The sequence below is a fragment of the Liolophura sinensis genome, chromosome 7 (genome assembly GCF_032854445.1).
Source record: "Liolophura sinensis isolate JHLJ2023 chromosome 7, CUHK_Ljap_v2, whole genome shotgun sequence".
Classification (NCBI taxonomy): domain Eukaryota; kingdom Metazoa; phylum Mollusca; class Polyplacophora; order Chitonida; family Chitonidae; genus Liolophura; species Liolophura sinensis.
In genome coordinates this window covers 7148134-7175075 of record NC_088301.1, presented here as the reverse complement: position 1 = coordinate 7175075, position 26942 = coordinate 7148134, and the positions used below count along the sequence as shown (strand labels likewise).

Genomic DNA, 26942 nt, shown 5'->3' with positions numbered 1-26942 from the left:
TCTCACATAATGAGGTGATATCAACTCAGAATTACACTTCTTTTCCTGGCGTATAGCGTTGACACTTCGGAGAGAGAACCGAGTTCCAGGTTAGTGAATGTAGCGATTCAGAGCGGTTAACGTGGAAGCTAAGATCTAAAAATGGCTAACCGATCTCACAACTAGGATCCATCCATTATTTACAAATCGCGACCTGAGAATAACAGGGTTCTAACTGACATTTTTGTGAAAAATGAGTTTTATGGTGGGTGTTGTTTGTGTAACAAAGTTCTAACTACTGAAAGAACTTGATGACCTGAAACCTAATAGTAATGCTGTCTACAACACAATTACAGAGTTCTAATTCACGATTGGACACTCTGGTCAGAATAACATGGTTCTATCTGTCGCCTTTGTCCAGTAAGAGTGGGTGTCTTATCTTCCTGAATCGACAACCAACCAGATTCCAGGTTACATTCACAGTAGGTGAACCTCCATCTAGCAGAATGGCTGAACGCATGGATTTGGCTCGTCTTTTAGCCCAACTTGATCGTCCCAGTGACGAAGAACATGGTGACACAGACACAAGTAGTATGCAGGACAGGTAAGGAAGTGTTTTGGGGTGGATTTGCACATGTAAAGTAACTTAATCTCTCGTGATATATTACTTAATGTAAGTTTCAAGAGCTTCCTGCTTAGTTGATGTGTATATAATGCATGAAAGTCATGTAAATAAAAAATACCAATTTTACGATGCAAAAATTATAAAAAATTAAATTAAAAATAAACATGAACTGTGTTAAAAATGTAAATATATATTGAAATATGTATATAATTATTTCCAAGCTGAAGCAATCGATTTCCGTAAAAAATGTTTTTTTTGGTTTTTTTTTGTTACAGTGATTCTGCTGAATACGTGACGGTTGACCCTGTTATAACCTTTGATGGAGACCCTTCCTCTGCAACAACAGAATCTCTTGGGGAAGGATGTTCCAGTAACAATACCACAGATTAAGATATTGCTCGTCCAGATCCGATGGAGGCCTCTACGATTGCTGACGACTCTCAGAAAGATCCAGATGTTGCAGACTCCTGCGTGGACGATGACTCCTCCACTGATGAATCTGCGTCCCTGGGTGAACATCTTAAAAAGGGACGGTCTCGTAAACGAGCACGAGATCCAAGTCAATGGAAAGCTAATGTACGGAAGAGGCTATGCCAGGAAGGGAAACCCTACCTTTCTGTTAGGAAAAAGATGGTAACAGGGAGAGAAATAAAGAATTTGAAAAACTGTCATACGTCTTGCAGGTTTAAATGCATGGAAAACATTAGCCAGGAAGACAGGGTTCAGATTCATGATGCTTATTACCAGTTGAATCAAAACCGTAAATATGATTTCATTGCTACAACTACAAGTTACGGTAAGACAGACAGGCCCACTGGAAAGGGCCCCTCCCGGAGGAAGAAATCAATTAGATATTTCTTCTTCCTTTCCGAGAAGAAAATGCGTGTTTGCAAGCCATACTATCTGGGCACATTATGTATTAGTCAAAAGGTCATATACAATGTCCATGAGAAAAAAGACAAAACTGGTACACCAAAAGCAGACGGAAGAGGCAAGCATGCCAAGAAAGTCACACATGAAGAGGTTGTTCAGGGAGTAAAAAATCATATCCTGTCTTTTCCGGCTGTTGAGTCGCACTATTGTCGTGCAAAAACAGAAAAACGCTACTTGGAATCGAACTTGAATGTAACAAAAATGTACGACCTCTATGTGGAAAAGTGTAATGTAGACAAAACGGCTGCTGTAAAGCTCTCTTTCTATCGTCATACTTTCAATTCAATGATTCCAGCTCTTGATTTCCATAAGCCTAAGTCTGACAGATGCGACAAATGTGAGATATATGACACTGCCAAAAACAACAACCTCTTAACTGACACGCTACAGCAATCTCACCAATCCCATGTGAACGAAAAGGAAGCCATGCGTGAAGAAAGGTGAACTGATCGCAACAACAAAGATAAGCTCGTTGTTTCCTTTGACCTGCAAAATGTGATCACATGCCCAAAGGCTGAAATAAGCTCGTTCTTCTACAGGAGAAAGTTAAACATGTACAACTTAACAGGATATGATTCCATTTCTAAAACTGGTTACTGTGCTGTTTGGTGTGAGACAGTAAGTGGGCGTTCTGCCAATGACATAGCGAGTGCGCTGATTCAAATACTTGAAAGAGTCGTTGTTAACCACAAAGGGATGGTCAAACACATCACCACATGGAGTGAAAGCTGTGTGCCGCAGAACAGAAACAGTGTGATTGCGTTTGCTGTTGCAGAGTTTCTCAACAGACATCCAGATATTGAAACAGTGACCATGAAATATTGCACACCCGGCATTCTGCAGTGCAAGAGATTGACAACATCCATAGTGTCTTGGAAAAGGCGATGTCTGTAGCTGAATTTTACTCACCAGTGTCAGCTATTCGAATCATGCTAAAGGCTAGGAGAAAATGTCCATACACTGTCATTCAGATGAGGGGTGACCACTTTAAGGACAACCAAACTTGTGCCAAATCTCTTTCCTACACTAAGATCCCTTTCTCGAAAGTAACCTCATTGAAGCTGTCGTGTGAAACACCATTTCAGGTCCAGTACAAAACCTCCGAGCAATCTGAAAGATTTGAAGTTGGGGATCTAAATCATTTAAGCAGGGGAAGGCAAAACCGGGTAATGAGTTTTGATAATCTGCGGCCAAAAGCTCTGGATAGTGGGCAGTTTCATAAAATCCCCCAAGCCAAAGAATCTGATCTCAAGGAAATGATGAAATTCATGCCCCTGGTAGACAGAGAATATTACAGAGCAACATTCCGTATCTGATATGTAATATGGAACTTTAATACTGAACTGGTGAACTTGCGTGGTTACGCAATTGCCATTTGCATGTATTTTGTTTGTTCTGGGAGTCTGTTTCTTAATGACACTATCACACAGTGAATGTTCTCAATAATTACAAGTAAAGCCGATTTGTTTCGTAAAATGTTGTTCAGTTACTGCTTTTTTAAAAATTTCGTGACATCAGATAGAACCTTGTAACTTTTAGTGGTACTTTGGCTTTTAAAGTAACAAGGTTCTATTTGTAGCATTTGAATTGCTAACTTCCTAAGTTTTACAGAAAACCCGGAGATCATCGGGCGTGAAAAAGTACACACTACAATGAAACAATATAGGCTCATACTTAAATCGTTCATTTATGACTCAGTGGACGGTGAGCACTTGTACTTTACAAGTCATTTCATCGAAATGACCTCAATGTTAGTTAGAACCCTGTTATTCTCAGGTCGCGAAATGTTTAGTCTGTCTCTGACGTCATGACGTCACAATTGCAATCGCGACAGAAGGCCGGGGATGGTGATACGCAAGGCTTGTGGAATCCTACCGGAATTGTTATGTCAGCTGATGATGTCACAGTCGTTGACAAGGACACGGGCTCATGGAAACCATTTCTATTAACTCTCTTGTTCTCGAAAGATGAAGGTCTTGATGTGCTTTGCTTTTTGCGTCAAATGGGTCACAGTCGTGTCCTTGGATGGTCTGAGGGAAGAGTAAGTTGCTTTACCTTTCTATGGCTGTTTTAATGGCCATTATGGCAATAAAATGTTAAACAGCATGTTGTCTGGCAGATTTAGCTTTTTGTAACATACTACAGAGGCCTGTTTCACATAGATACTAAAGTCCAAAACTTTAATCTTCTTTACAAAACTATTTACTTGAAGCTAGATGTCCAAATTTGATTGAAATTGTTCTTCCGCAGCATGCAGCTTTTAGAAATTTATAGTTTTGATGAATATATTTAGGAACTGGGCGGCTTGTTTAAATGTAAACATTTACCGCTTCTTTTCCCCTGTATTGCAATAGGATGAACTGGACTTGAGATCTGTTTCGTTCTTCTCAGCTTAGTTTTTGGTAATACATATCTGTACTCTTCCATTCGCTAAACTTGAACTCGATATTTTCTAGTGATCTATCCTCGTTATGTCAAAGCCCTGCTAAGCACAAAGATGATTGTGCTACATTTACACAAGCATATGGTTTTGGTCTCAAATGATTAACATAGGCTTTCTATAAAGCCAAGCATGCAGGTTTTCAAAGCATAGAGTATCAGTTGGATTGCGATAATCTTAAATTAGTACTTCCTTTTTTCTTTCTTTTTTTTTGTCAGTAACCGTCCTGCACATTCCCTCTTTGCGCTAAAATTTTATGTCCAATATTTCATTCTCTTCTCTCAAAATACCAGTACCTATGGCGCAAAAGAAAAAACTCATTGTTACTTCCTGTATATCTGTTTTCCTATTACATATATACAGGTTATATCGAAGCGATAAACATGGTTCCGGCTTTGTATCTTCTGACGAGAATAGCGTCGAAGCGGAAAAAACAACCAGTAAGTAATGTACATGTGCGCTAAATAATTGATGCATCACCTCATCAGAATTATTGTTCTAATTTTCCGCTGCCAGATTTTAAGATGTCTGTAATGAAAGAAGACATAAAAATGTTTTTTAAAATGTAGAATTATATCAAGAAAGAAAAGTTCATTTTACATTCATTTTGACAAACATTTACCGTTCTATGTTAAGTTTTAAATCCTCACATGACGATTATAACTGTTCAGTAGGGAAGCTGTCCAGACGGAGACGGCCAACGGTTATCCAGAAACCGAAAAGGGATATCCAGAAACGGACCATTCACCTAGGTAAGTACATACATATACGAAACCGCTACAAATAATTAACATAAAATCCTCAGGCTTGGAGAGTGAGGCCATACGCTTTATACTGAGAATATAATCCGCAAAGGCTGTCATAGAAATCGAACAGTTAGGCGTATTTCATTCAGTGGAAAAGTTTTAACCAAAAAAATAAATGAGTCTTTTGTGGCAAAATTTTCCCTGGTCTGTCCGATGATGATTGTGTTAATTTCAAGTCGTCCGTGATCGGTTGGGGTTCAATTCCGACCTTGGATTACTGTAGATCCAAATAACCCTATAATCGTACATTTGCATTAAGAAAACGGCTTTATTGGAAGAGGATGATATCTAAAATATCAACATATATGTACAGCCTTCATTAGGAATACTGTATCTTTTCTCAGGGAATCCCACAGTTTGTCGTGTTGACACCCATCACACATTTCAACTCTTTGATGGAGGAATACACATAAAACACGTAAGTTGCTGTAAAATATGTACACTTTGTATTATGTATGTCAGTAAACCTGTGCCATCTAACGCATTTTATTCACACATAATAAAGAGTTTTGTTTATTTGTTAATATTTACAACGTTTACGTTTACAACAATCACAACGAATATTTTGATGAATATAAATATCTAATCCATGTGTTTAAAGATTGTATTTGTTGTAAACGTTTAATGAAAGCAATAAAGATTTAGTTATTTACGATAACCTTAGCATGCCATAATCCGTGTGTTTTGTTTAGAATGTTTAGAAACATATAGCCCATAAATATGCTTGTCATTTCGCCTCTGCCTTACGCACTATTGTTTAAGAAATAAATCAACCAATCAGCGCATTGCGGTAAAATACAGAATTAATCTCACACCACGGATTTTTTTGATTGTATTTTATTACTCATCATATAATGCACTACTGTTTTCTTTCTCTACTTGCAGGCTGCACCAAAGGGCCAAGCAAGATATGGGGAGATATTGCTCGGTCCAGTAGCCAGGACTTTCGCTGCTATCCAATGCGTACTGGAGACGTACTTTAAAATGATGAATGTTTCAGCAAAAGCTCTCAAATGGACTTTCGCGGCAAACGAATGTGGTACTCCCAAGTTTCTAGGGGTCTGCTATGGAAGGGGGGTGGGGGGAGAGATTTGCTGTGGTCCTGGTCCCAGACGAGGGCATAAACGTACATGTCCAGCGTCTGGGGCCAGTTAAAGGTTTGGTACAGGAGGTGACGTATGAGATCTACCATACAACTTTTAATGGGTTTGCCCTCAGAGATGAGGGTACAATTCTTATATATGGTACTAAGAAGGTTTGATAATTCACCAGTTCTTCAGTAGGGAAGATCATATATTAACATCCAAATGTGAGTTTTTTCGTCCAGACACTTCCCTTGTTAACCCTCCCTGCTGAACAACTCTCAGCTATACAAGTTTGTGACTTTTGTCTAAATTTCAATTTCTAATTCACTCAACTTTTAGAGTCAGTTTAGGTACTACAAAAGGAATAAAACTTTATTTTATTCATACGATTGGTTATTGGTCATGCCAGTTTCTGACGACTTTGTACAGGTGATTCCCGGCCTTGACCGTAATACCCCTTATGTGACTCCCTCTGGTGTTGACCCCTAGAAACTCTGCCACCATGAACCTGATATTCAATCCAGTTTGATTACTATAATAAATAATACATCAGTTTATTACCACATTTTATCACCCTGCGATGTATGTTTTATATAATTAAAAACTGATCACACAACAGAGATGGTTTCTCTTTACTTTTTGTGTATTCAAAGACACACGAGTGTATTATGATTTTTTGACGACATTCACTTTGCCAATCTCAATCTAGATTGTTAGTTGATATGCCATGCTGTTGAATTTGATTTAGTTTAATAGATTTGTGTTTAACGCTATATACTGCGGAATTTCCCACTCATTATGGCGGCGATCAGGTTTGTGAGAGAAGAAAACTGAAGTACTTGTAAAAAACCACAGCCGTTCGGTTTGTACTTAGCAAACCTTATGGCACAAATCTGTAGCCAAAGAAGCAAGATCCTAGAGTAGATCTTGTATAATTCCTATAGTTCCAATTTACCTATTTTGGAAACGATATGGCTGAAGTATTGCCAATGTGGCGTTAAACCCTAACCATTCTCATTGAGGACAACTTCGGTAAACTTGTGTAAAATTGTGTAAAAGAAAATCCCATTGTTAGGCTGCATTTTTATTGCTGCAATGTGGCCGCCTGCAGGTAGCGTCATTTCAGAACAATCGCTGATCCACGTTTATCACCAAATACATACGTGTAGCATACTGACAACAATGCACGAGGAAGCTGTATAGTGTAGGATATGCCGTGAACCATTCGTCTCGAAAACAAGCTTATATGGAGATTAACATGATGAATTGGAAAAAGCATATATGCATATTTTCTTTATGTACAATGTGAACGTCCAGCTGTGACCTTCATGAGGCAGGTAGGTAGTCAAACAAGGTATATCCCATATCCATAGCTTAAGAGCCAGGCCGGCTACCATTAGGTTATAATTTCGGCGTTTTTAGAACTCATATACATAACTGAAGTGGAACGGTCAGTGACAGTACAGGCAAATCCCACAATAGTGGCTTATTAAATCATTGCGAGAAACAACAATCTTACGTACTACTTCACAGTTTTTGAACTTGTATTAAGGTATATTCATTTTCAGGAAACACAAAAATACAACCAGCTACACACTAAAAATAAGTGTTTCGCTTTAAAGCACATTTCTGTTACAGTTTCGAAAGGTGCCCTTGTGATTATTCATAAAAACCTATGTTTACTATCTAAACAGATGTGGTTTGGTTTAGAAAGTCCCTGAGCAGAGATTTATTTAAACTGACTGATATTTAAGACCATACAAAACAGGTTTTCATGTTTACAATACCGTCGGTTAGTTTTGTGAATGTCGAAACCGGAATGCACGTTCGGCAGAAACTGTACTAAATATAGCGCTAAAGTGCTACTTCAGTCCTAAGAGAATCCACGCGGAAATATTAAAATCATATGATGGATACCCTAGGAAACAGAGCCAACAACAGGATTCAAGAAGATTTACGACAAATAACACTATTTAACTTGTGTAAGTGAAGAGTCCTCAAAAAGAAAATCTGCGGCAGTTTCCGTAAAATTTTCCTGAGGAGACGTGAGAATATTCCTTATGTGACGATGAGTCAAGCAGACGTGACATCGAGTAAGGCAGTCATAGACATCCCTCACACCGGTTACAAACGGTTACAATCTCTCGCACCGTACTGCTATTTCCCAACTGTCAATCAAGAACACACATCTGACCAATCATATTCAATACTGTTGCAAGTAGGTCAACCGGATTGGTTACAAATGTCCAATTGTTTGTGACATCATGGGGTCAGAATGGGAATGGAATCAAAAGTAGCAACCTCTCGTAATGGGGTGGTGGGACATTGGACGTTCTGGATCCATTTTGATCTGAGATCTGTTTCATTCTTTCCAGCTTAGCTTTCAGAAATACAGACCTGCACTTTTCCATTTACTGACCTTGAACTCGGTTCATCCACGTGTGCTGTCCAGAATATATTAAACTTGTACGCTTCAAAAACATGTTTCCTGTAATCCTTCATTAATTTTTACTTCCTATAACCTAGTTATTCGTGAATAATAAGATCATAACGTCACAAATAAAACAAATGTATTTGTTACATCGGCGTAATGCCAAACTTCGCTAACCGCCATTTTCAATTTGAGTCGGCCGCATTCGGCATCGTCTTGAAAAAGATGAACTCTGGGAATGATCTGATTGAAAGCGATGAAACGTACACCATCTAAAAGGCGATTGACAAACTGTTGGGAGTCTTAAATTTAATTTGTGTGTTAATATTGAACAGAAATGATCTATAATAAATTATGTTATGAAAAAATATGGTCTTAATTTTGGGAAGAGCAGCCGAGTCCACCCTAGCAACCGAGTCACGTGATTTTAAAATGGCGGTCCGAGTGGGTGCGTCGGTTACATTTGTGCTATTTTCGATTTCATGGCCTTTATTATTCCCACATAATGAGGTGATATCAACTCAGAATTACACTTCTTTTCCTGGCGTGTAGCGTTGACACTTCGGAGAGAGAACCGAGTTCCAGGTTAGTGAATGTAGCGATTCAGAGCGGTTAACGTGGAAGCTAAGATCTAAAAATGGCTAACCGATCTCACAACTAGGATCCATCCATTATTTACAAATGTTTAGCCTGTCTCTGACGTCATGACGTCACAATTGCTATCGCCGACAGAAGGCCGGGGATGGTGATACGCAAGGCTTGTGGAATCCTACCGGAATTGTTATGTCAGCTGATGATGTCACAGTCGTTGACAAGGACACGGGCTCATGGAAACCATTTCTATTAACTCTCTTGTTCTCGAAAGATGAAGGTCTTGATGTGCTTTGCTTTTTGCGTCAAATGGGTCGCAGTCATGTCCTTGGATGGTCTGAGGGAAGAGTAAGTTGCTTTACCTTTCTATGGCTGTTTTAATGGCCATTATGGCAATAAAATGTTAAACAGCATGTTGTCTGGCAGATTTAGCTTTTTGTAACATACTACAGAGGCCTATTTTACATAGATACTAAAGTCCAAAACTTTAATCTTCTTTACAAAACTATTTACTTGAAGCTAGATGTCCAAATTTGATTGAAATTGTTCTTCCACAGCATGCGGCTTTTAGAAATTTATAGTTTTGATGAATATATTTAGGAACTGGGCTGCTTGTTTAAATGTAAACATTTACCGCTTCTTTTCCCCTGTATTGCAATAAGATGAACTGGACTTGAGATCTGTTTCGTTCTTCTCAGCTTAGTTTTTGGTAATACATATCTGTACTCTTCCATTCGCTAAACTTGAACTCGATATTTTCTAGTGATCTGTTCTCGTTATGTCAAAGCCCTGCAAAGCACAAAGATGATTGTGCTACATTTACACAAGCATATAGTTTTGGTCTCAAATGATTAACATAGCCTTTCTATAAAGCCAAGCATGCAGGTTTTCAAAGCATAGAGTATCAGTTGGATTGCAATAATCTTAAATTAGTACTTCCTTTTTTTGTCAGTAACCGTCCTACACATTCCCTCTTTGCGCTAAAATTTTATGTCCAATATTTCATTCTCTTCTCTCAAAATACCAGTACCGCAAAAGAAAAAGCTCATTGTTACTTCCTGTATATCTGTTTTCCTATTACATATATACAGGTTATATCGAAGCGATAAACATGGTTCCGGCTTTGTATCTTCTGACGAGAATAGCGTCGAAGCGGAAAAAAACGACCAGTAAGTAATGTACATGTGCGCTAAATAATTGATGAATCACTTCATCAGAATTATTGTTCTAATTTTCCGCTGCCGAGATTTTAAGATGTCTGTAATGAAAGAAGACATAAAAATGTTTTTTTTTTAAATGTAGAATTATACCAAGAAAGAAAAGTTCATTTTACATTCATTTTGACAAACATTTACCGTTCTATGTTAAGTTTTAAATCCTCACATGACGATTATAACTGTTCAGTAGGGAAGCTGTCCAGACGGGGACGGCCAACGGTTATCCAGAAACCGAAAAGGGATATCCAGAAACGGACCATTCACCTAGGTAAGTACATACATATACGAAACCGCTACAAATAATTAACATAAGATCCTCAGACTTGGAGAGTGAGGCCATACGCTTTATACTGAGAATATAATCCACAAAGGCTGTCATAGAAATCGAACAGTTAGGCGTATTTCATTCAGTGGAAAAGTTTTAACCAAAAAAATAAATAAGTCTTTTGTGGCAAAATTTTCCCTGGTCTGTCCGATGATGATTGTGTTAATTTCAAGTCGTCCGTGATCGGTTGGGGTTCAATTCCGACCTTGGATTACTGTAGATCCAAATAACCCTATAATCGTACATTTGCATTAAGAAAACGGCTTTATTGGAAGAGGATGATATCTAAAATATCAACATATATGTACAGCCTTCATTAGGAATACTATATCTTTTCTCAGGGAATCCCACAGTTTGTCGTGTTGACAAGCATCACACATTTCAACTCTTTGATGGAGGAATACACACAAAACACGTAAGTTTCTATAAAATATGTATGTCAGCAAACCTGTGCCATCTAACGCATTTCATTCACACATAATAAAGAGTTTTGTTTATTTGTTAATATTTATTTAACAATCACAACGAATATTTTGATGAATATAAATATCTAATCCATGTGTTTAAAGATTGTATTTGTTGTAAACGTTTAATGAAAGCAATAAAGATTTAGATTTACGATAACCTTAGCATGCCATAATCCGTGTGTTTTGTTTAGAATCTGTTGATTTGATTTGAAACATATAGCCCATAAATATGCGTGTCATTTCGCCTCTGCCTTACGCACTATTGTTTAAGAAATAAATCAACCAATCGGCACATTGCGGTAAAATACAGAATTAATCTCACACCACGGATTTTTTTGATTGTATTTTATTACTCATCATATAATGCACTACTGTTTTCTTTCTCTACTTGCAGGCTGCACCAAAGGGCCAAGCAAGATATGGGGAGATATTGCTCGGTCCAGTAGCCAGGACTTTCGCTGCTATCCAATGCGTACTGGAGACGTACTTTAAAATGATGAATGTTTCAGCAAAAGCTCTCAAATGGACTTTCGCGGCAAACGAATGTGGTACTCCCAAGTTTCTAGGGGTCTGCTATGGAAGGGGGGGGGGAGTGAGATTTGCTGTGGTCCTGGTCCCAGACGAGGGCATAAACGTGGGGGAGTGGGGGGGGGGGGGGGGGGGAGTGGGAGGAAGAGATTTGCTGTGGTCCTGGTCCCAGACGAGGGCATAAACGTACATGTCCAGCGTCTGGGGCCAGTTAAAGGTTTGGTACAGGAGGTGACGTATGAGATCTACCATACAACTTTTAATGGGTTTGCCCTCAGAGATGAGGGTACAATTCTTATATATGGTACTAAGAAGGTTTGACAATTCACCAGTTCTTCAGCAGGGAATATCATATATTAACATCCAAATGTGAGTTTTTTCGTCCAGACACTTCCCTTGTTAACCCTTCCTGCTGAACAACTGTCAGCTATACAAGTTTGTGACTTTTGTCTAAATTTCAATTTCTAATTCACTCAACTTTTAGAGTCAGTTTAGGTACTACAAAAGGAATAAAACTTTATTTTATTCATACGATTGGTTATTGGTCATGCCAGTTTCTGACGACTTTGTACAGGTGATTCCCGGCCTTGACCTTAATACCCCTTATGTGACTCCCTCTGGTGTTGACCCCTAGAAACTCTGCCACCATGAACCTGATATTCAATCCAGTTTGATTACTATAATAAATAATACATCAGTTTATTACCACATTTTTATCACCCTGCGATGTATGTTTTATAAAATTAAAAACTGATCACACAAAAGAGATGGTTTCTCTTTACTTTTTGTGTATTCAAAGACACACGAGTGTATTATGACTTTTTGACGACATTCACTTTGCAAATCTCAATCTAGATTGTTAGTTGATATGCCATGCTGTTGAATTTGATTTAGTTTAATAGATTTGTGTTTAACGCTATATACTGTGGAATTTCCCACTCATTATGGCGGCGATCAGGTTTGAGAAGAAAACCACAGCCTTTCGGCTTGTACTTAGCAAACCTTATGGCGGAAATTTGTAGCCAAAGAAACAAGATCCTAGAGAACATCTTGTATACTTCGTACAGTTCCAAATTACCCATTTTGGAAACGATATGGCTGAAGTATTGCCAATGTGGCGTTAAACCCTAACCATTCTCATTGAGGACAGCTTCGGTAAACTTGTGTAAAATTAAAGAAAACCGCATTGTTAGGCTACATTTTTATTACTGCGGCCAACTGAAAAAGTCTGCCAATTGTCTATCACACACTCATTTAGATTCCATAAATACATTCATTTAGATCGAATATAACGAGCATAAAAACGTTCGCCGCCTGCAGGTAGTGTCATTTCAGAACAATCGCTGACCCACGTTTATCACCAAATACATACGTGTAGCCTACAGACAACAATGCTGTAATCGAGACTACGCATGCACGAGGAAGGTGTATAGTGTAGGATATGAAGTGAACCATTTGTCTCGAAAACAAGCTTATGGAGATTAACATGATGAATTGGAAAAAGCATATATGCATATTTTCTTTACGTGCAATGTGGACGTCCAGTTGTGACCTTCATGAGGCAGGTAGGTCGTCAAGCAAGGCATATCCCATATCCATAGCTTAAGAGCCAGGTCGGCTACCATTAAGTTATAATTTCGGCGTTTTCAGAACTCATATATATAACTGAAGTGGAACGGTCAGTGACAGTACAGGTCTTTAAGCAAATCTCACAACAGTGGCTTATTAAATCATTGCGAGAAACAACAATTTTATGTACTAATTCACAGTGTTCGAACTAGTATTAGGGTACATTCATTTCAGGAAACACAAAAATACAACCAACTACACACTAAAAATAGGTGTTTCGCTTTAAAGCACATTTTTGTTACAGTTTAGAAACGCGCCCTTGTGTTTATTCATAAAAACCCTATGTTTATTATCTAAACAGATGTGGTTATTATAGTATTCATGTGAAATGTTGGCACATTAATGTTGTGGATATTAATATTATTTGTTTATATTAAGTGTAAAATGTGGATAAACATGTAAACGTGACTTGTTTTTCTATGAAGAAACGCCAGGACGCGTTTTCCATACTGTAACGGATATGTGTTTATTAAAATCGAAGCACTGTTTTTAATGTGTAAGCTTGCATGCAAAGGTGAAAATGTATAGACACAATGAACGATGAACGCACTCGCACCGCCTTACGTGGTTCTTATACTGCATAGCCTATATAATCGTATCGAGCGCATCGCCCTACCTTTAGCGGTATTATGTATGTAAGAACAGTAATATGGTTCAAACACAGTATAGGACACTGTGTCATAATACCGGTATGTAATGTCAATGATCTTGACGGCATCCAGACGAATGATTCAGGGCTTGCAGGATGTAGTGTGTGACGGACCAGGCGAATCCTAACTTTACACAATCATAGCAGGTACGACCTTTAAAGGAACTATACAGTGCATATATAACTATGCTGGTCTAGTTTTCTTCAGAGTATGGCGAGTTACATAGGCCAAACTTAATTCACCGTTTGCTTAACTGTTTAGCGTTTTACCAAAGACCTGTTGTTTTTTTTAAAGGATCTTAATGGTATATACTAGTTATCTCGTCCGCACGAGTTATGATACATCCTTAGTAGTATAGAATGTGACTTAGGTGTCGCATTGAGGATTCATTTTTTGTGGTTTGAGGATTTGTTTTTTGTGGGTGATGTGGTGGTGACGTCACACCATGCCAGCCCGAAGGGCTGGTAGGTGTGACGTCACCCCTCAGATTGTGGGTTTTTTCCACGCCGCGGGGGTGTATGTGTGTATAGACGAGTGTGATATAGTATAACCGTATAACAGTATAGGGCAAAAAGAGAGAAAAAAAAGAGCAAAACGTCGGCTTGTAAAGTCGAGTGGGACAGCTCGAAAAGAGCTCCCGGGCGCAAAAACGGGCCAATGGGTGAGCCGGATTTGCCCCCAAACTGCCCAATGGGGGGCCCGCAAAACGGACCTTTCCGTGGGGAGACGGGGAAAAAATGAACCCAGCCCAAAGGGTGTGACGTCACCCCTTCGATGGGGAGTTTGGTGGGTTTTTTCCACGCCGCGGGGCGTATGTGTGTATACTAGCGTTATGTATTGACGCACCGGCTGGCTGGCGACAATGTATACAATGTATACAAGGCGCAGCCGATCAAAAACCACGTGTCCAAACAAAAACCACGTGTCAAAACAAAGCACAGCTGACAACAGTGTTGGCCTGACTGCAGGCTGACTGGTGGGTAGGATCGCTCAGCGTGTCTTTGCAACACTGTTCGCCCAGGAAGGCTCACTGCTGCAGGCAGAGGGTCGGTGTTATGAACCGTAGACCCTGTCGGTGGGGTTTTTTTTGGGTGATCTGCCTGTCTGTCTACCTGCTGGTTGTGGTAGGGATGGATGGATCGACACCACACCCAAACATGCACGTACACTGGAGACTCTACTATACTATACTCTACTCTACTCTATACTATATATAGGCGGTGTAGTGGAATAGAGCACAGTAGAGTATAGGGGAAAAAAAAAGAGAAAAAAACTTGGATCAGAAAATCTCGAAGCTTATAAGAAACTTGGAGGAGATCAATGTGATGGTATTTCACACATATTTTCAGCATCTATATTTTCACCAACATCCACATATTTAAGCAAGATATGTAACAGCCATTTCTTAAACGGTTAAATTCAATTATTCTTTATCCACTAATCTTAACACACATATACACAAGACAACCAAATGACCATGAAGGAGAAAACAACTACCAGGTTATATTAAAAAAAATTCTTTTTTCAATGTTTTATTCTTTTCTATCAAAAATCTGAAATACAAAAGGATATACCGAAACATAAACTTGCAGTACTTGCTATGGGGGAACCTAACAAAGCCCATACGTGTAAATGATAAAAATGATATTGAAAATAAATGATAAAAGGTCATCCATGGCTTTTCACAGGATCTGTTGGAAGCGTTCCACAGGTGGGTCGGGGTGGTTGGCATAGCTCGGCTGGGTGTAAGGACATGGTGGGCTAATGCACTCTAGGGCTGCAGCACAAAACAATAAACTCTGACAATTCTAGTTATGCAAATAGTTACTTTCCTGGCTAATATTCATTCAAAATATACTTGGGTAACCGCATGCGTGTATGTATGTGAGTATTTAACCATTCATTCCTCAAACGAGTTGCTAACACACAGAATACCTGATGCATGTCACAAGTGCTTACATAACGGCAAACAGCTCAGCTACGAATAGTAATTTCCAGCAATTAAGTTTTTTGCAGCATGTCTTATTACATATGATCCAGTAAAGAAGTTTTTTTTATACTTTTCATATACTGTTACAAACATGTAACATGAGATAGCTCTTACTTTCTTAAATCAAGAAGCAAAGCTGGTTCAGGAAAGAAAGAAGACATCAAAGCATACAATGGCCACTTTTTCAATGAGGTATCATAAGTGAAAAAGGGTAGAGCTTGGGCGGTGAAGCATTTGTTTGTCTTTCCTTTTTTATCTGGACACTAACTTTACCTTCAAGAGGCACACCTAACTGCATCAAAGTGTACTCTGCTGCAAAAACCTTTGCCCCCTCAACAGTAGGACACAGTTTATTTGGGGTAAATGGGTTACGATTTGGAAACTGAGTACCGAGAGCTGGTATGGTGATCTGAAAGACAAATGTACTTTACCATAGATTAACAATGTAAATGCCTAACATCAACTTCTACATATACTTATACATGTATAAACCCCAACCACGACATTCTTTTTTCGATTTACTTCAGATCAATTATTTTTATAAGATAATTTACTTCTTATTCTTTCAGGTACACATGGACATGATTAATTGTATAAATAAATAATAAAAAAAAAGTTACATTCCAGCAAAAGAACTTGATTCTTATCTCTTCAAACAAGTTTCTTATCAACATTTTGTTGAAACCTATGGTAGTACCTTGTACAAAAAGAGCTCTAAGAGCTGTTGGGCACCACTTCCACCCCTTCCCATGAGAGAATGAAGCTGGTATACAGGACTTCCCCATCCATTCTTCTGACAAAGGTCATCGAGCACCTATAGTGAACATCGTTACATGCATGACATTCTTGATTTACTGAAGCCTCACTAGGGCAATCGGGCTATAAATTAAAGGTAATTAGTAAAACAAAAAATTCTTCCACAAAACAAAATCATGGTCAAAGGTTCAACACAGAGCCTTGCATTATGACAACTTTCAATGATAACAAAACAGCCAATTTTTTAGCTATTAACACACCTGATTAACGAAATTTAATTCAAAACTCATTACATGTATAGGAAATATTAGATAAGAATTAGTTTCTAAGTATGTTCCCTGTTACTTCAAAGTTTAAACAAACACCCATCTTCAACGAAACTGAACTAACTCACCTTCTGGTTAATTGCACAATCGGTTCATGTCTTTTAGTACGGCGTAGGCAGATTATAGATTTTAAGACTGCGTAATCCTTTAAGCATGCTTCAGAATAAGTTGCAATGCGCAACTTTTTAATGGGATATGGGACCGGAAACCTTCTGCATTGACAACGATACACACCTCCGCTGGATGTTTCCTAAAGCCACACCCCCTCAGCATCATCCCTCGGCCTCGCACAGGGCTTCTGATGCCCATGGGACCTCGCCCTGCCAACGCCCTGCTAACAGTACAAAAAGCACAAATATTCAAGCTATTTCATGGTAAAAATTATGTGACTGAGCCTTCTTAAAGTTTCTTCTTCCTGCTTTTCCTCCTGAGATGTTCACATAAAATCAAATATATTGAGCTATTCAGGTTTGGTTGATGAAACTTAATGCTTCTTTGTATACTTACATGTAAGAAGCTCATAATACGTTTTTTTGAGGACATTGCATGGATAACACATAAATGCAACTTCTTTCACGTCAAATGACTCTATCAACCACAATGGCAAAACCACTAAATATGGTAGTGTACCTTTCCTACATGTATGCTGTTGAATGGAAAGCTACAGAGTGACAATTAAAGAATATAGGTCACAGGTGGTACGAAGTTCACATTAATTCTTGGCAAAAAGCAAGCCCCTACCATTCAATAAAATCGCCTGTTTTCAATAAAGCTATGCCTTGCACAGTCTTGCAAATATTTCTGCTCCGTGTGAAGCACCTTCCAACTGAAATCCGTCATTACCTCATTTTGGATTTCAGTTGCCAAAGTAGACTTACCCATGTCATTTTTCTAGTTCTCACTCTGTACTCTGTATCCATTAGCATATCAGCAGGAGAGCTACAATACTGTACTTTGTAAAAACCACTTACATATGCTTATTTACAGTTACAGTTATTACAGACAAATCATAAGGTAAAATTTCATCTTAGATGATCACAACTGAAATGATTTAAAACCAAAGACAAATATCCTGTTCCTGGTCTGAAGCACACAAATGACAGAGCATCTGATACTTCTGAGAACCCTGATATTAAACAGACAAACTGGACACACACGGTGGAATATGACAACCTATGCTCTTAATTCCGCAAATATTGTTCTAAGCTAACTGATTTTTATAAAAATTCCAAGAATACAACTCTATTCTGACTGTCAGATCATCTGCTGTGCTGGATTCTCATCTGTATTCTTATATCGGGTGAACAGAGTTGTGGATTTCAGGCCAAAATAGTTCTTACCTTGCGGGTGGTGGAGACATCGGGTTGTAATACAATGGAGGCGAGTAACTAGGATCATAGCCATAGCCCTGAAAAATTTGTCACAGTATCAAGTACACTTGTCATACAACCAAAGCATGCATAACCCCCCTACCTTAACATACGAGGAACTCTTACCCTAACATAACAGAGCCCACTACCCTGACATATGAGGAACTCTTACCCTGACACATGACTCTTACCCTGACGTAACAGAGCCCACTACCCTAACATACGAGGAACTCTTACCCGGACATAACAGATCCCACTACCCTGACATATGAGGAACTCTTACCCTGACATATGAGAACCTCCTACCCAGATATATGAGAACTCCCTACAGATATATGAGAACCCCCTACCTTAACATACGAGGAACTCTTACCCTAACATAACAGAGCCCACTACCCTGACATATGAGGAACTCTTACCCTGACACATGACTCTTACCCTGACGTAACAGAGCCCACTACCCTAACATACGAGGAACTCTTACCCGGGCATAACAGATCCCACTACCCTGACATATGAGGAACTCTTACCCTGACATATGAGAACCTCCTACCCAGATATATGAGAACTCCCTACAGATATATGAGAACCCCCTACCTTAACATACGAGGAACTCTAACCCTGACATAACAGAACCCCCTATCCTACCACATGAGGAACTCTTACCCTGACATATGATCCTTCTTTCTGCTTCCAAGATTCCAACGCTTCCTGGCCTCTGTTGTATGCTCTATCAACCTCACCCAAGTGGCAGTCCTGATAAGCCTGCAATAAAGAATTTTCGTCAGTAGTAAAATTCAATTATTTACCTGATATAAATATATATAAATAACTTGGTTTTTATATGCAAAGCTTACTTCACACATACCTGACATATGAGAACCTCCTACCCAGATATATGAGAACCCCCTACCTTAACATATGAGGAACTCTTACCCTGACGTAACAGAGCCCACAACCCTAACATACGAGGAACTCTTACCCTGACATAACAGAGCCCACTACCCTGACATATGAGGAACTCTTACCCTGACATAACAGAACCCCCTATCCTACCACATGAGGAACTCTTACCCTGACAGATGATACTTCTTTCTGCTTCCAAGATCCCAACGCTTCCTGGCCTCTGTTGTATGCTCTATCAACCTCACCCAAGTGACAGTCCTGATTAACCTGCCATAAAGAATTTTCATCATCAAAATTCAATTATTTACCTGATATAAATATATATAAATAATTTAACTAGGATCAAAATCATAGCCATAGCCCTGAAAAATTTGTCACAGTATCAAGTACACTTGTCATACAACCAAAGCATGCATGAAAGCAGATTCGCTCAAAGGGTTGAACAGCTGACTTGCTTCCACTGTAGGTACTTGACCTATAAATTCATGTACAAATCCAGGTCTTACTCCAATTTCCTCCATCCATAAACCTGATCGTGGTGGAATAATGTGACAATTCTTGAATATAGTATTATACACTGATTAAAAAAAAGTTATTATTAAAGATTTTTAGCATGTAGTTCTAATCATTTTTTAATCAACGACCTGAAAGGCTAAGGCATTATACTACACATATGAGGCCTTCAATATTTCTACACACTGGAAAATTTCAACATCATAAGCCATCAGTGGCATTCCCTACCCTTGCATACCGGATCTGAAACCCCTATGCTTACATACCAGAAACTCTTATGCTGACATATGAGAACCCCTTACCCTTCCACTCGTGGCCCAGGTGAGTATAATTACTTGTGTAGTTCTGAGTGGATTGTCTCCCTAATAGTTAGTTTCTCTTCATTGTGAAGGGGAATATACCTTCAATGGTTGACACAACAAATAATGTTATCCTACCACATGAGGAACTCTTACCCTGACATATGATACTTCTTTCTGCTCCCAAGATTCCAACGCTTCCGGGCCTCTGTTGTATGCTCTATCAACCTCACCCAAGTGGCAGTCCTGATTAGCCTGCAATAAAGAATTTTCATCAGTAGTAAAATTCAATTATTTACCTGATATAAATATATATAAATAATTTGGTTTTTATATGCAAAGCTTACTTCACACCTATCCTACCACATGAGGAACTCTTACCCTGACATATGATACTTCTTTCTGCTTCCAAGATTCCAATGCTTCCTGACCTCTGTTGTATGCTCTATCAACCTCACCCAAGTGGCAGTCCTGATTAGCCTGCAATAAAGAATTTTCATCAGTAGTAAAATTCAATTATTTACCTGATATAAATATATATAAATAATTTGGTTTTTATATGCAAAGCTTACTTCACACACACCTGACATATGAGAACCTCCTACCCAGATATATGAGAACCCCCTACCTTAACATATGAGGAACTCTTACCCTGACGTAACAGAGCCCACTACCCTAACATGCGAGGAACTCTTACCCTGACATAACAGAGCCCACTACCCCGACATATGAGGAACTCTTACCCTGACATATGAGAACCTCCTACCCAGATATATGAGAACCCCCTACAGATATATGAGAACCTCCTACCCAGATATATGAGAACCCCCTACCTTAACATATGAGGAACTCTTACCCTGACGTAACAGAGCCCACTACCCTAACATGCGAGGAACTCTTACCCTGACATAACAGAGCCCACTACCCCGACATATGAGGAACTCTTACCCTGACATATGAGAACCTCCTACCCAGATATATGAGAACCCCCTACCTTAACATACGAGGAACTCTTACCTTGACATAACAGAACCCCCTAGCCTACCACACGAGGAACTCTTACCTTAACATATGATACTTCTTTCTGCTTCCAAGATTCCAACGCTTCCTGGCCTCTGTTGTATGCTCTATCAACCTCACCCAAGTGGCAGTCCAAGGCCTTCAATATTTCTACACACTGGAAAATTTCAACATCATAAGCCATCAGTGGCATTCCCTACCCTTGCATACCGGATCTGAAACCCCTATGCTTACATACCAGAAACTCTTATGCTGACATATGAGAACCCCTTACCCTTCCACTCGTGGCCCAGGTGAGTATAATTACATGTGTAGTTCTGAGTGGATTGTCTCCCTAATAGTTAGTTTCTCTTCATTGTGAAGGGGAATATACCTTCAATGGTTGACACAACAAATAATGTTATCCTACCACATGAGGAACTCTTACCCTGACAGGTGATACTTCTTTCTGCTTCCAAGATTTCAACGCTTCTGAGCCTCTGTTGTATGCTCTATCAACCTCACCCAAGTGTCGGTCCTGATTAACCCGCCATAAAGAATTTTCATCAGTAGTAAAATTCAATTATTTACCTGATATAAATATATATAAATAATTTGGTTTTTATATGCAAAGCTTACTTCACACATACACGACAGATGAGTTTACAATGGTGAAAGAAAGCTGATGGGGGAAAAATGTGGACAGGTCCCGGTTTCCGACCAAATACCTTCCACAAACTCTCAATTTGAAAACATTTGAACTCTTCCAACTTAACACAGTTTACTCCACATACTATGTTGCAAACAAACTTAACCTATGGAAGAGGATGATCGCTGGGCTGTCCTGAATTACACATTTGAGACGATTTTCACGATGTGGCAGCAACATTGACCAAATGATTTCTTACCCGCTCTCTTCCTTTTGCCCATGCAACCTCAATGTAAGCACCTTCAACATTCATTCCTAGAGAGAAATATACATGACTTATTATATAACGCCTTCTCACCTTGATCTTCCTTTAATTTTATTTCTTGAAAGAATGAGGACGTAGTACAAATGCTACACATCAGTTAAAAAAGTGTTCCAGATACAGTCTACCTAGAGTTTCTCCCAAAGAAAACTTCTTATTTTCTCAAAAAATTCCCGGCAAAATGGTCCCGGGATCTTGGGTTCAATATTCAGCCTATTACATGTAACTGTTGAAACAACTTCCCTCTTTTAAACATTTGATCATTTAATGTTCAACAGCTTCTTTTCATGCTGAATGATTTATTGATTGGCCCGTTTTTACGCTGTACTCAAGAATATTTCACTTATACGACGGTGATCAGCATTATAGCATGAGTAAACCAGGCAGAGCCTGGTGGAAACCCACAACCATTCACAGGTTGCTGGCAGACCTTCCCATCCATGTTGAATGAGGGGTGATATTAAGTTAATAATAAGCTACCATAAAAGCCAATTTATACAGAAATTTATCCAAACAAATATTCTAGAGAATGCCCACACCTTATGTTTTGAAGTGTGAATTTATACTGTATGTGCTCTTCTGTAAATATATGTAAGTCTGTCCCATAAATGTGAGCCATTTCCTGTACGTAGTTGGAGTATCAAACATCCTATAGGCAAGCGATGCGTCAGTTATTCACTGTTTCATCTTAATTACTTGAGTTAGCATGTTTTCCAAATATTCTCCCTTAGATGTTGGTGGATATTCTATCATGTAATTTTCTGTAAACATCAATCAAGTGGAAAAACTAGTTAAAACATACTAATGTGCCACACGCGACTGACAAACGAAAATGAACTTTTACTTATCAGAAACAGAACTATCCGAATGGAAATATATCACACTCTATAAATGCACACAAAAACTACATTCGCCTACCGATAGAAAAAATATACTTCCGTTAATGCATTTGTATTTATCCAAAACCAATCAACACAACTCCAAAATAAATAATTTTTCTCACCATTAAGTTTAGCCATGGCCTTGATAGCAGCATCTTTGTCGCTAAAACGAATGAATGCATAATCTCTTATCTTCTTTACTCTTTCCACAGCGTTATCTCTTCCCACAACTTGACTGCACAGCTTTCTAATTTTGTCTTCTGTAGTTGTCGACATAAGGTTCCCCACGTGCAAAACCACCTTCTGTAATACAAATATGCACAACATAAATATTATTCCAGTCATACAAATATGCACAATATTAATGTAAAAGATGACGACGCATCAGTGCTTTTCAGCCATAAGTGACTATATTAATTATCACCACAGCCTCCCATACAAAAGAAATCACTTGTTGCAAGAAATGTTGCGCGCGCGCGCGCACACCACCCTCTCATGACAGAAAATGCAACAAATGCTGCACGCGCGCACACCACCTTCTCGTGACGGAAAATGAAAGAGCAGACGATAAGAAATTGCAAGAAGTTACGCGACATTTTACACATATCCACCCACACAAAATGCCCCTCTGATACAAAAAATTTTAGTTCAATTATAACTTTTCAAATAACGGCTTACATAAAGGTCAAATTTGTTTGGACTGTGGTACCTACTCGTGAATTTTACAACTAACCAACCGATATTTCCGACGTCTGGTGCCGTCTACATTGGCAATTAAATGTGTTTTAATTTGCAACGAAGAGACAACCAAAAAAGTTTCTATAGTGGAAATTACATGACTTACAGAAGAGTTGCGAACACACAAGAGCTGGCCTTTACGAATTTCGTAGTTGTGAAGCTCCTTTACCGCTTGATTCGCGTGTTCTTTGTTAGTGTATTTAACGAATCCATATCCTCTATGGGGTCCAGATCCAGAGCGACGGTTCATTACGAGTTTCAGTTCGTAAATCTTTCCTATCTTCTCAAATACTGGAACGAGCTCGTCTTCGTAACAGTCTTTTGGAATACCTCCGACGAAAATTTCACAACCCTTTAAAGGAGCCCGGCTTTCCCAGTCGGGAGGTGGACCGCCGTACTTTCTTTGCCATTTTTCTTGCCGTATGGTGTATCCTGTTCTCGCCGTAAGTTTCAGCAAGGTTTCGTTTGGCTCCCGGGTCACACGACGTGGCAAAGCCTCCTCCGCGGACGCCATACCTACACCCTGCTGCACCCTGCTGGTCTCACTGCTGACGAACTAGAAGTAGGCAAACTGGACTTTGCCACGCACGTGCGTGGACTTAGAAGAGCCCTACAGCGCCATCTATGATGTCCAATAATTACTGTTTTATTCAAATTTACATAGAAAAGGCATCAAATCCAGAGAATATGACCACAGAAACGTGTAAGGCAACATATAGGTAAAAAAATAAGCTGATAACTTGGAGGGACACGGTTATGTAGCACTCGCTGTGCCACTGCGAAAGCAGTTCACCCGTGAGTCTCAAGTATCGAAAATTGAACCGTTCATAGTACGAAATGTGAGAAGAGCCCTACAGCGCCATCTACGATGTCCAACAATTATTGTTTTATTCCAATGTACATAGAAAAGACACCAAATCCAAAGAATATGATCACAGAAACGTGTAAGGCAACATATAGGTGAAAAAATAAGCTGATAACTTGGAGGCATACGGTTATGTAGCACTCGCTGTGCCACTGCGAAAAGCAGTTCACCTGCGAGTCTCAAGTATCGAAAATTGAACCATTCATAGTACGAAATATGGCATGTGTTTATACTTCAGTGAGTGTTCGGCTATACCAACTATCTGGGTGATTGAAAATGACCCGAATCCAATCTACTATCGCTGACATCGATTTGACAACAGGCATTGTCCTGTGTAATATTCAAAAATAGAAAAAACAAATTTTGTTTTCGCGTGGTTCTAGCTTCTGCATTGTCTTCTAGAACAGCTTATCATGTTCCAGGCAAACTTTCGCACTGCGACGTCCAAGACAGACCAATGAGCGCGACAAGGAGTAAAACGTCGGATTGTAAAGTCGAGTGGAGCAGCTCCAACAGCTCCATGCTATGCCAGCTATGCCAACCACCCCGACCCACCTGTGGAACGCTTCCAACAGATCATGTGATCAGCCATGGATGACCTACGGTACATTTATATTGATCCGGCATTTCAATCTTTCAGACATGGATATACACGTATAACTTAGATTAGGGCCTGGAAACTAAACACCTGCCTAAACATGGCTCGCATGAGAAAGGTTTGTATTATAATGTGTTATAATAAAGACCGTATATTTTGACAAATAGAGTTAATTTTTTTTCTTTTTTCATTTTGAAATTTCAGTTTAATTTTCTATCATCTGTATCGATCAATTATACTGCTGGTTTAATATACAGAACCTGTTAAGTATAGGCCTACATGACACGTCTGAGTAAAAGTCAGACTTACCTGGTGACCACACCCGCCTGGATTACTATAGGCTTGATTCTGGGATCGACCATGGCTGTAAGGAATCAGTGACAAATCCGAACGCTATCTGAAGACGCCGCGTTTGGGCTTACTCTTCAGGAGATGCACTTACAATTTCTGCTTTTCTGACTGGTGTTGTTGTAGCGATGAAAGCGGCTTCTGCAAGATGGCAACAGTACCGAACAGCAGACGTTCATGATACGACCGGAAGTACATCAACAACAGACGGAGCAGTTACCTCCCGTATTCCATATTATACTGATAGAGTAAAGCGTCCGCAGAGGCCCACTGCATCCACACGTGAACAAATACATATACATGGGAAATGAAAACCATTACTGAAAACAGAGCTAAAGAAATACTGATTTCTGGACTTCTGATAACGTTTGTTTCACCCATAGAGCACATATAAAAGTGTACTTGTTTGGGTGTTTATTAAGTCTCGGATTAAGGCAGTCTATCTTAATCCCAGATTGAACTCACTTGAACTCTTTGATAATTCCTGGTACAAATTATCCAGTTTCTGAGTTAAGAAAACAAGTTTTTAGAACTATAATCTATATGTTAATCTACTACATGTATATGACATGTGACCCAGGAACCTCTCCACACTGGGGTCGCTGTGAGTCCAGTTCATGCTGGCTTCCTTTCGTGCCGTACATGGGAAGGTCTGCCAGCAACCTGCCCATGGTTGTGGGTGTCCTCTGGGCTATGCACAAATTCCTCCCACCAAAATGTTGGTCGCCTTTGTATAAGTAAACATTTCTTGAGTGTGACGTACACCACCATTGCCCAATCAAATCAATAAATGAATAGTAAGCAAGGCAGGGATGTCCATACCACGACCATGTTTAAACTTCCAAAGATAATTTGTTCATTCCTGTAATGTTGTGTTGGTGTTAAAAAAGTGTTCATAATAATAAAATAAAAAATAAAAAAAGCACTTACCTGGCCCTGTTCCCCACGTTGATGGACACGCCAGTCCCACAATCGGTAAAAAGTTTTACCACAGGCAATCGCACACACGCTCGTTGTTTTTTTCCACGCTCCCGCTGGCAGCGCACCAAATGCTCCCGTCGGGAAAACGCCCGCCCGCAGGTTGGGCAGGTGAACCCTTTTTTCTGGGGTTGGTGGTGTGCATGGTGGTGAGGGGTGGTGGTGCGTCTGCTGGTGACGCAGCCAGTCGTCCCACCGACTGAAGTCCCTGGCGCACATCATGCAGGTAAACGGCTTCTTCTTCTTCCCTTCACCTGCATGCTTTCCATCTCCATCTCCAACCATTCTCGCGCGCGGATAGGTCCGTTTTGGGGGCCGTCCATTGGTCCGTTTTGGGGGCAAATCCCGCTCACCCATTGGTTCGTTTTGGGCGACAAAGAGCTCTTTTCGAGCTGTCCCACTCAACTTTACAAGCCGACGTTTTGCCTCTTTTTTTCACTCCCACTACCACCACTGCCCCTATACTATACTCTATTATACTACACTCCACTCTAGTATACACACCCCGTCGTGGAAAAAACCCACCACCACCACCACTACCTGACACACACCTGACACGTCACAGGTGTGACGTCACTCCCAGCCATGCGCAAATAAGGCAAACACAGCAGAGCAGATTAAAATGACTGCATCTTGGGAAGGACAGCCCAAATTACCGAAAAGCTCCTGATTAACCTTTGAATGACGAAGGCAATTCA

The 26942-nt window shown here is 39.6% G+C and overlaps 2 protein-coding genes and 1 long non-coding RNA gene across 3 annotated transcripts; 2 read left to right on the top strand and 1 right to left on the bottom strand.

Moving 5' to 3' along the window:
- The first annotated feature begins 1015 nt into the window (after positions 1-1015).
- LOC135469966 (uncharacterized) lies at positions 1016-1981 on the top strand. Its single transcript, XM_064748639.1, has one exon. It carries the CDS (start codon positions 1016-1018, stop codon positions 1979-1981), a length of 966 nt encoding a protein of 321 aa, XP_064604709.1.
- A 2675-nt stretch (positions 1982-4656) lies between these two features.
- Positions 4657-5836, top strand: LOC135469696 (uncharacterized). Its single transcript, XR_010444354.1, has 3 exons — positions 4657-4729; positions 5128-5201; positions 5669-5836. It is a non-coding gene; the product is annotated as an uncharacterized LOC135469696 (long non-coding RNA).
- Positions 5837-15388: 9552 nt separating this feature from the next.
- Positions 15389-26601, bottom strand: LOC135469965 (APOBEC1 complementation factor-like). The gene is made up of 12 exons (XM_064748638.1): positions 26197-26601; positions 23562-24011; positions 22840-23020; positions 21774-21829; positions 21314-21403; positions 20248-20346; positions 19223-19321; positions 18119-18186; positions 17013-17112; positions 16394-16510; positions 15970-16105; positions 15389-15483 (listed from the first exon to the last, which is right to left on the bottom strand). The coding sequence occupies exons 1-12, from the start codon at positions 26599-26601 to the stop codon at positions 15389-15391; spliced, it is 1896 nt and encodes a 631-aa protein (XP_064604708.1).
- Between the last annotated feature and the right edge of the window lie 341 nt (positions 26602-26942).

Excerpts from the sequence above, each read along its gene's own strand:
- LOC135469966 (XM_064748639.1), top strand. The coding sequence starts at position 1,016 with ATGGAGGCCTCTACGATTGCTGACGACTCTCAGAAAGATCCAGATGTT.
- LOC135469965 (XM_064748638.1), bottom strand. The coding sequence starts at position 26,601 with ATGGGTGAGCGGGATTTGCCCCCAAAACGGACCAATGGACGGCCCCCA. Across the intron at positions 23,021-23,561 it reads TGTGTGTTCGCAACTCTTCT|AAGGTGGTTTTGCACGTGGG; the intron begins GTAAGTCATGTA and ends TTTGTATTACAG. Across the intron at positions 21,404-21,773 it reads GGGCAAAAGGAAGAGAGCGG|GACCGACACTTGGGTGAGGT; the intron begins GTAAGAAATCAT and ends CGGGTTAATCAG.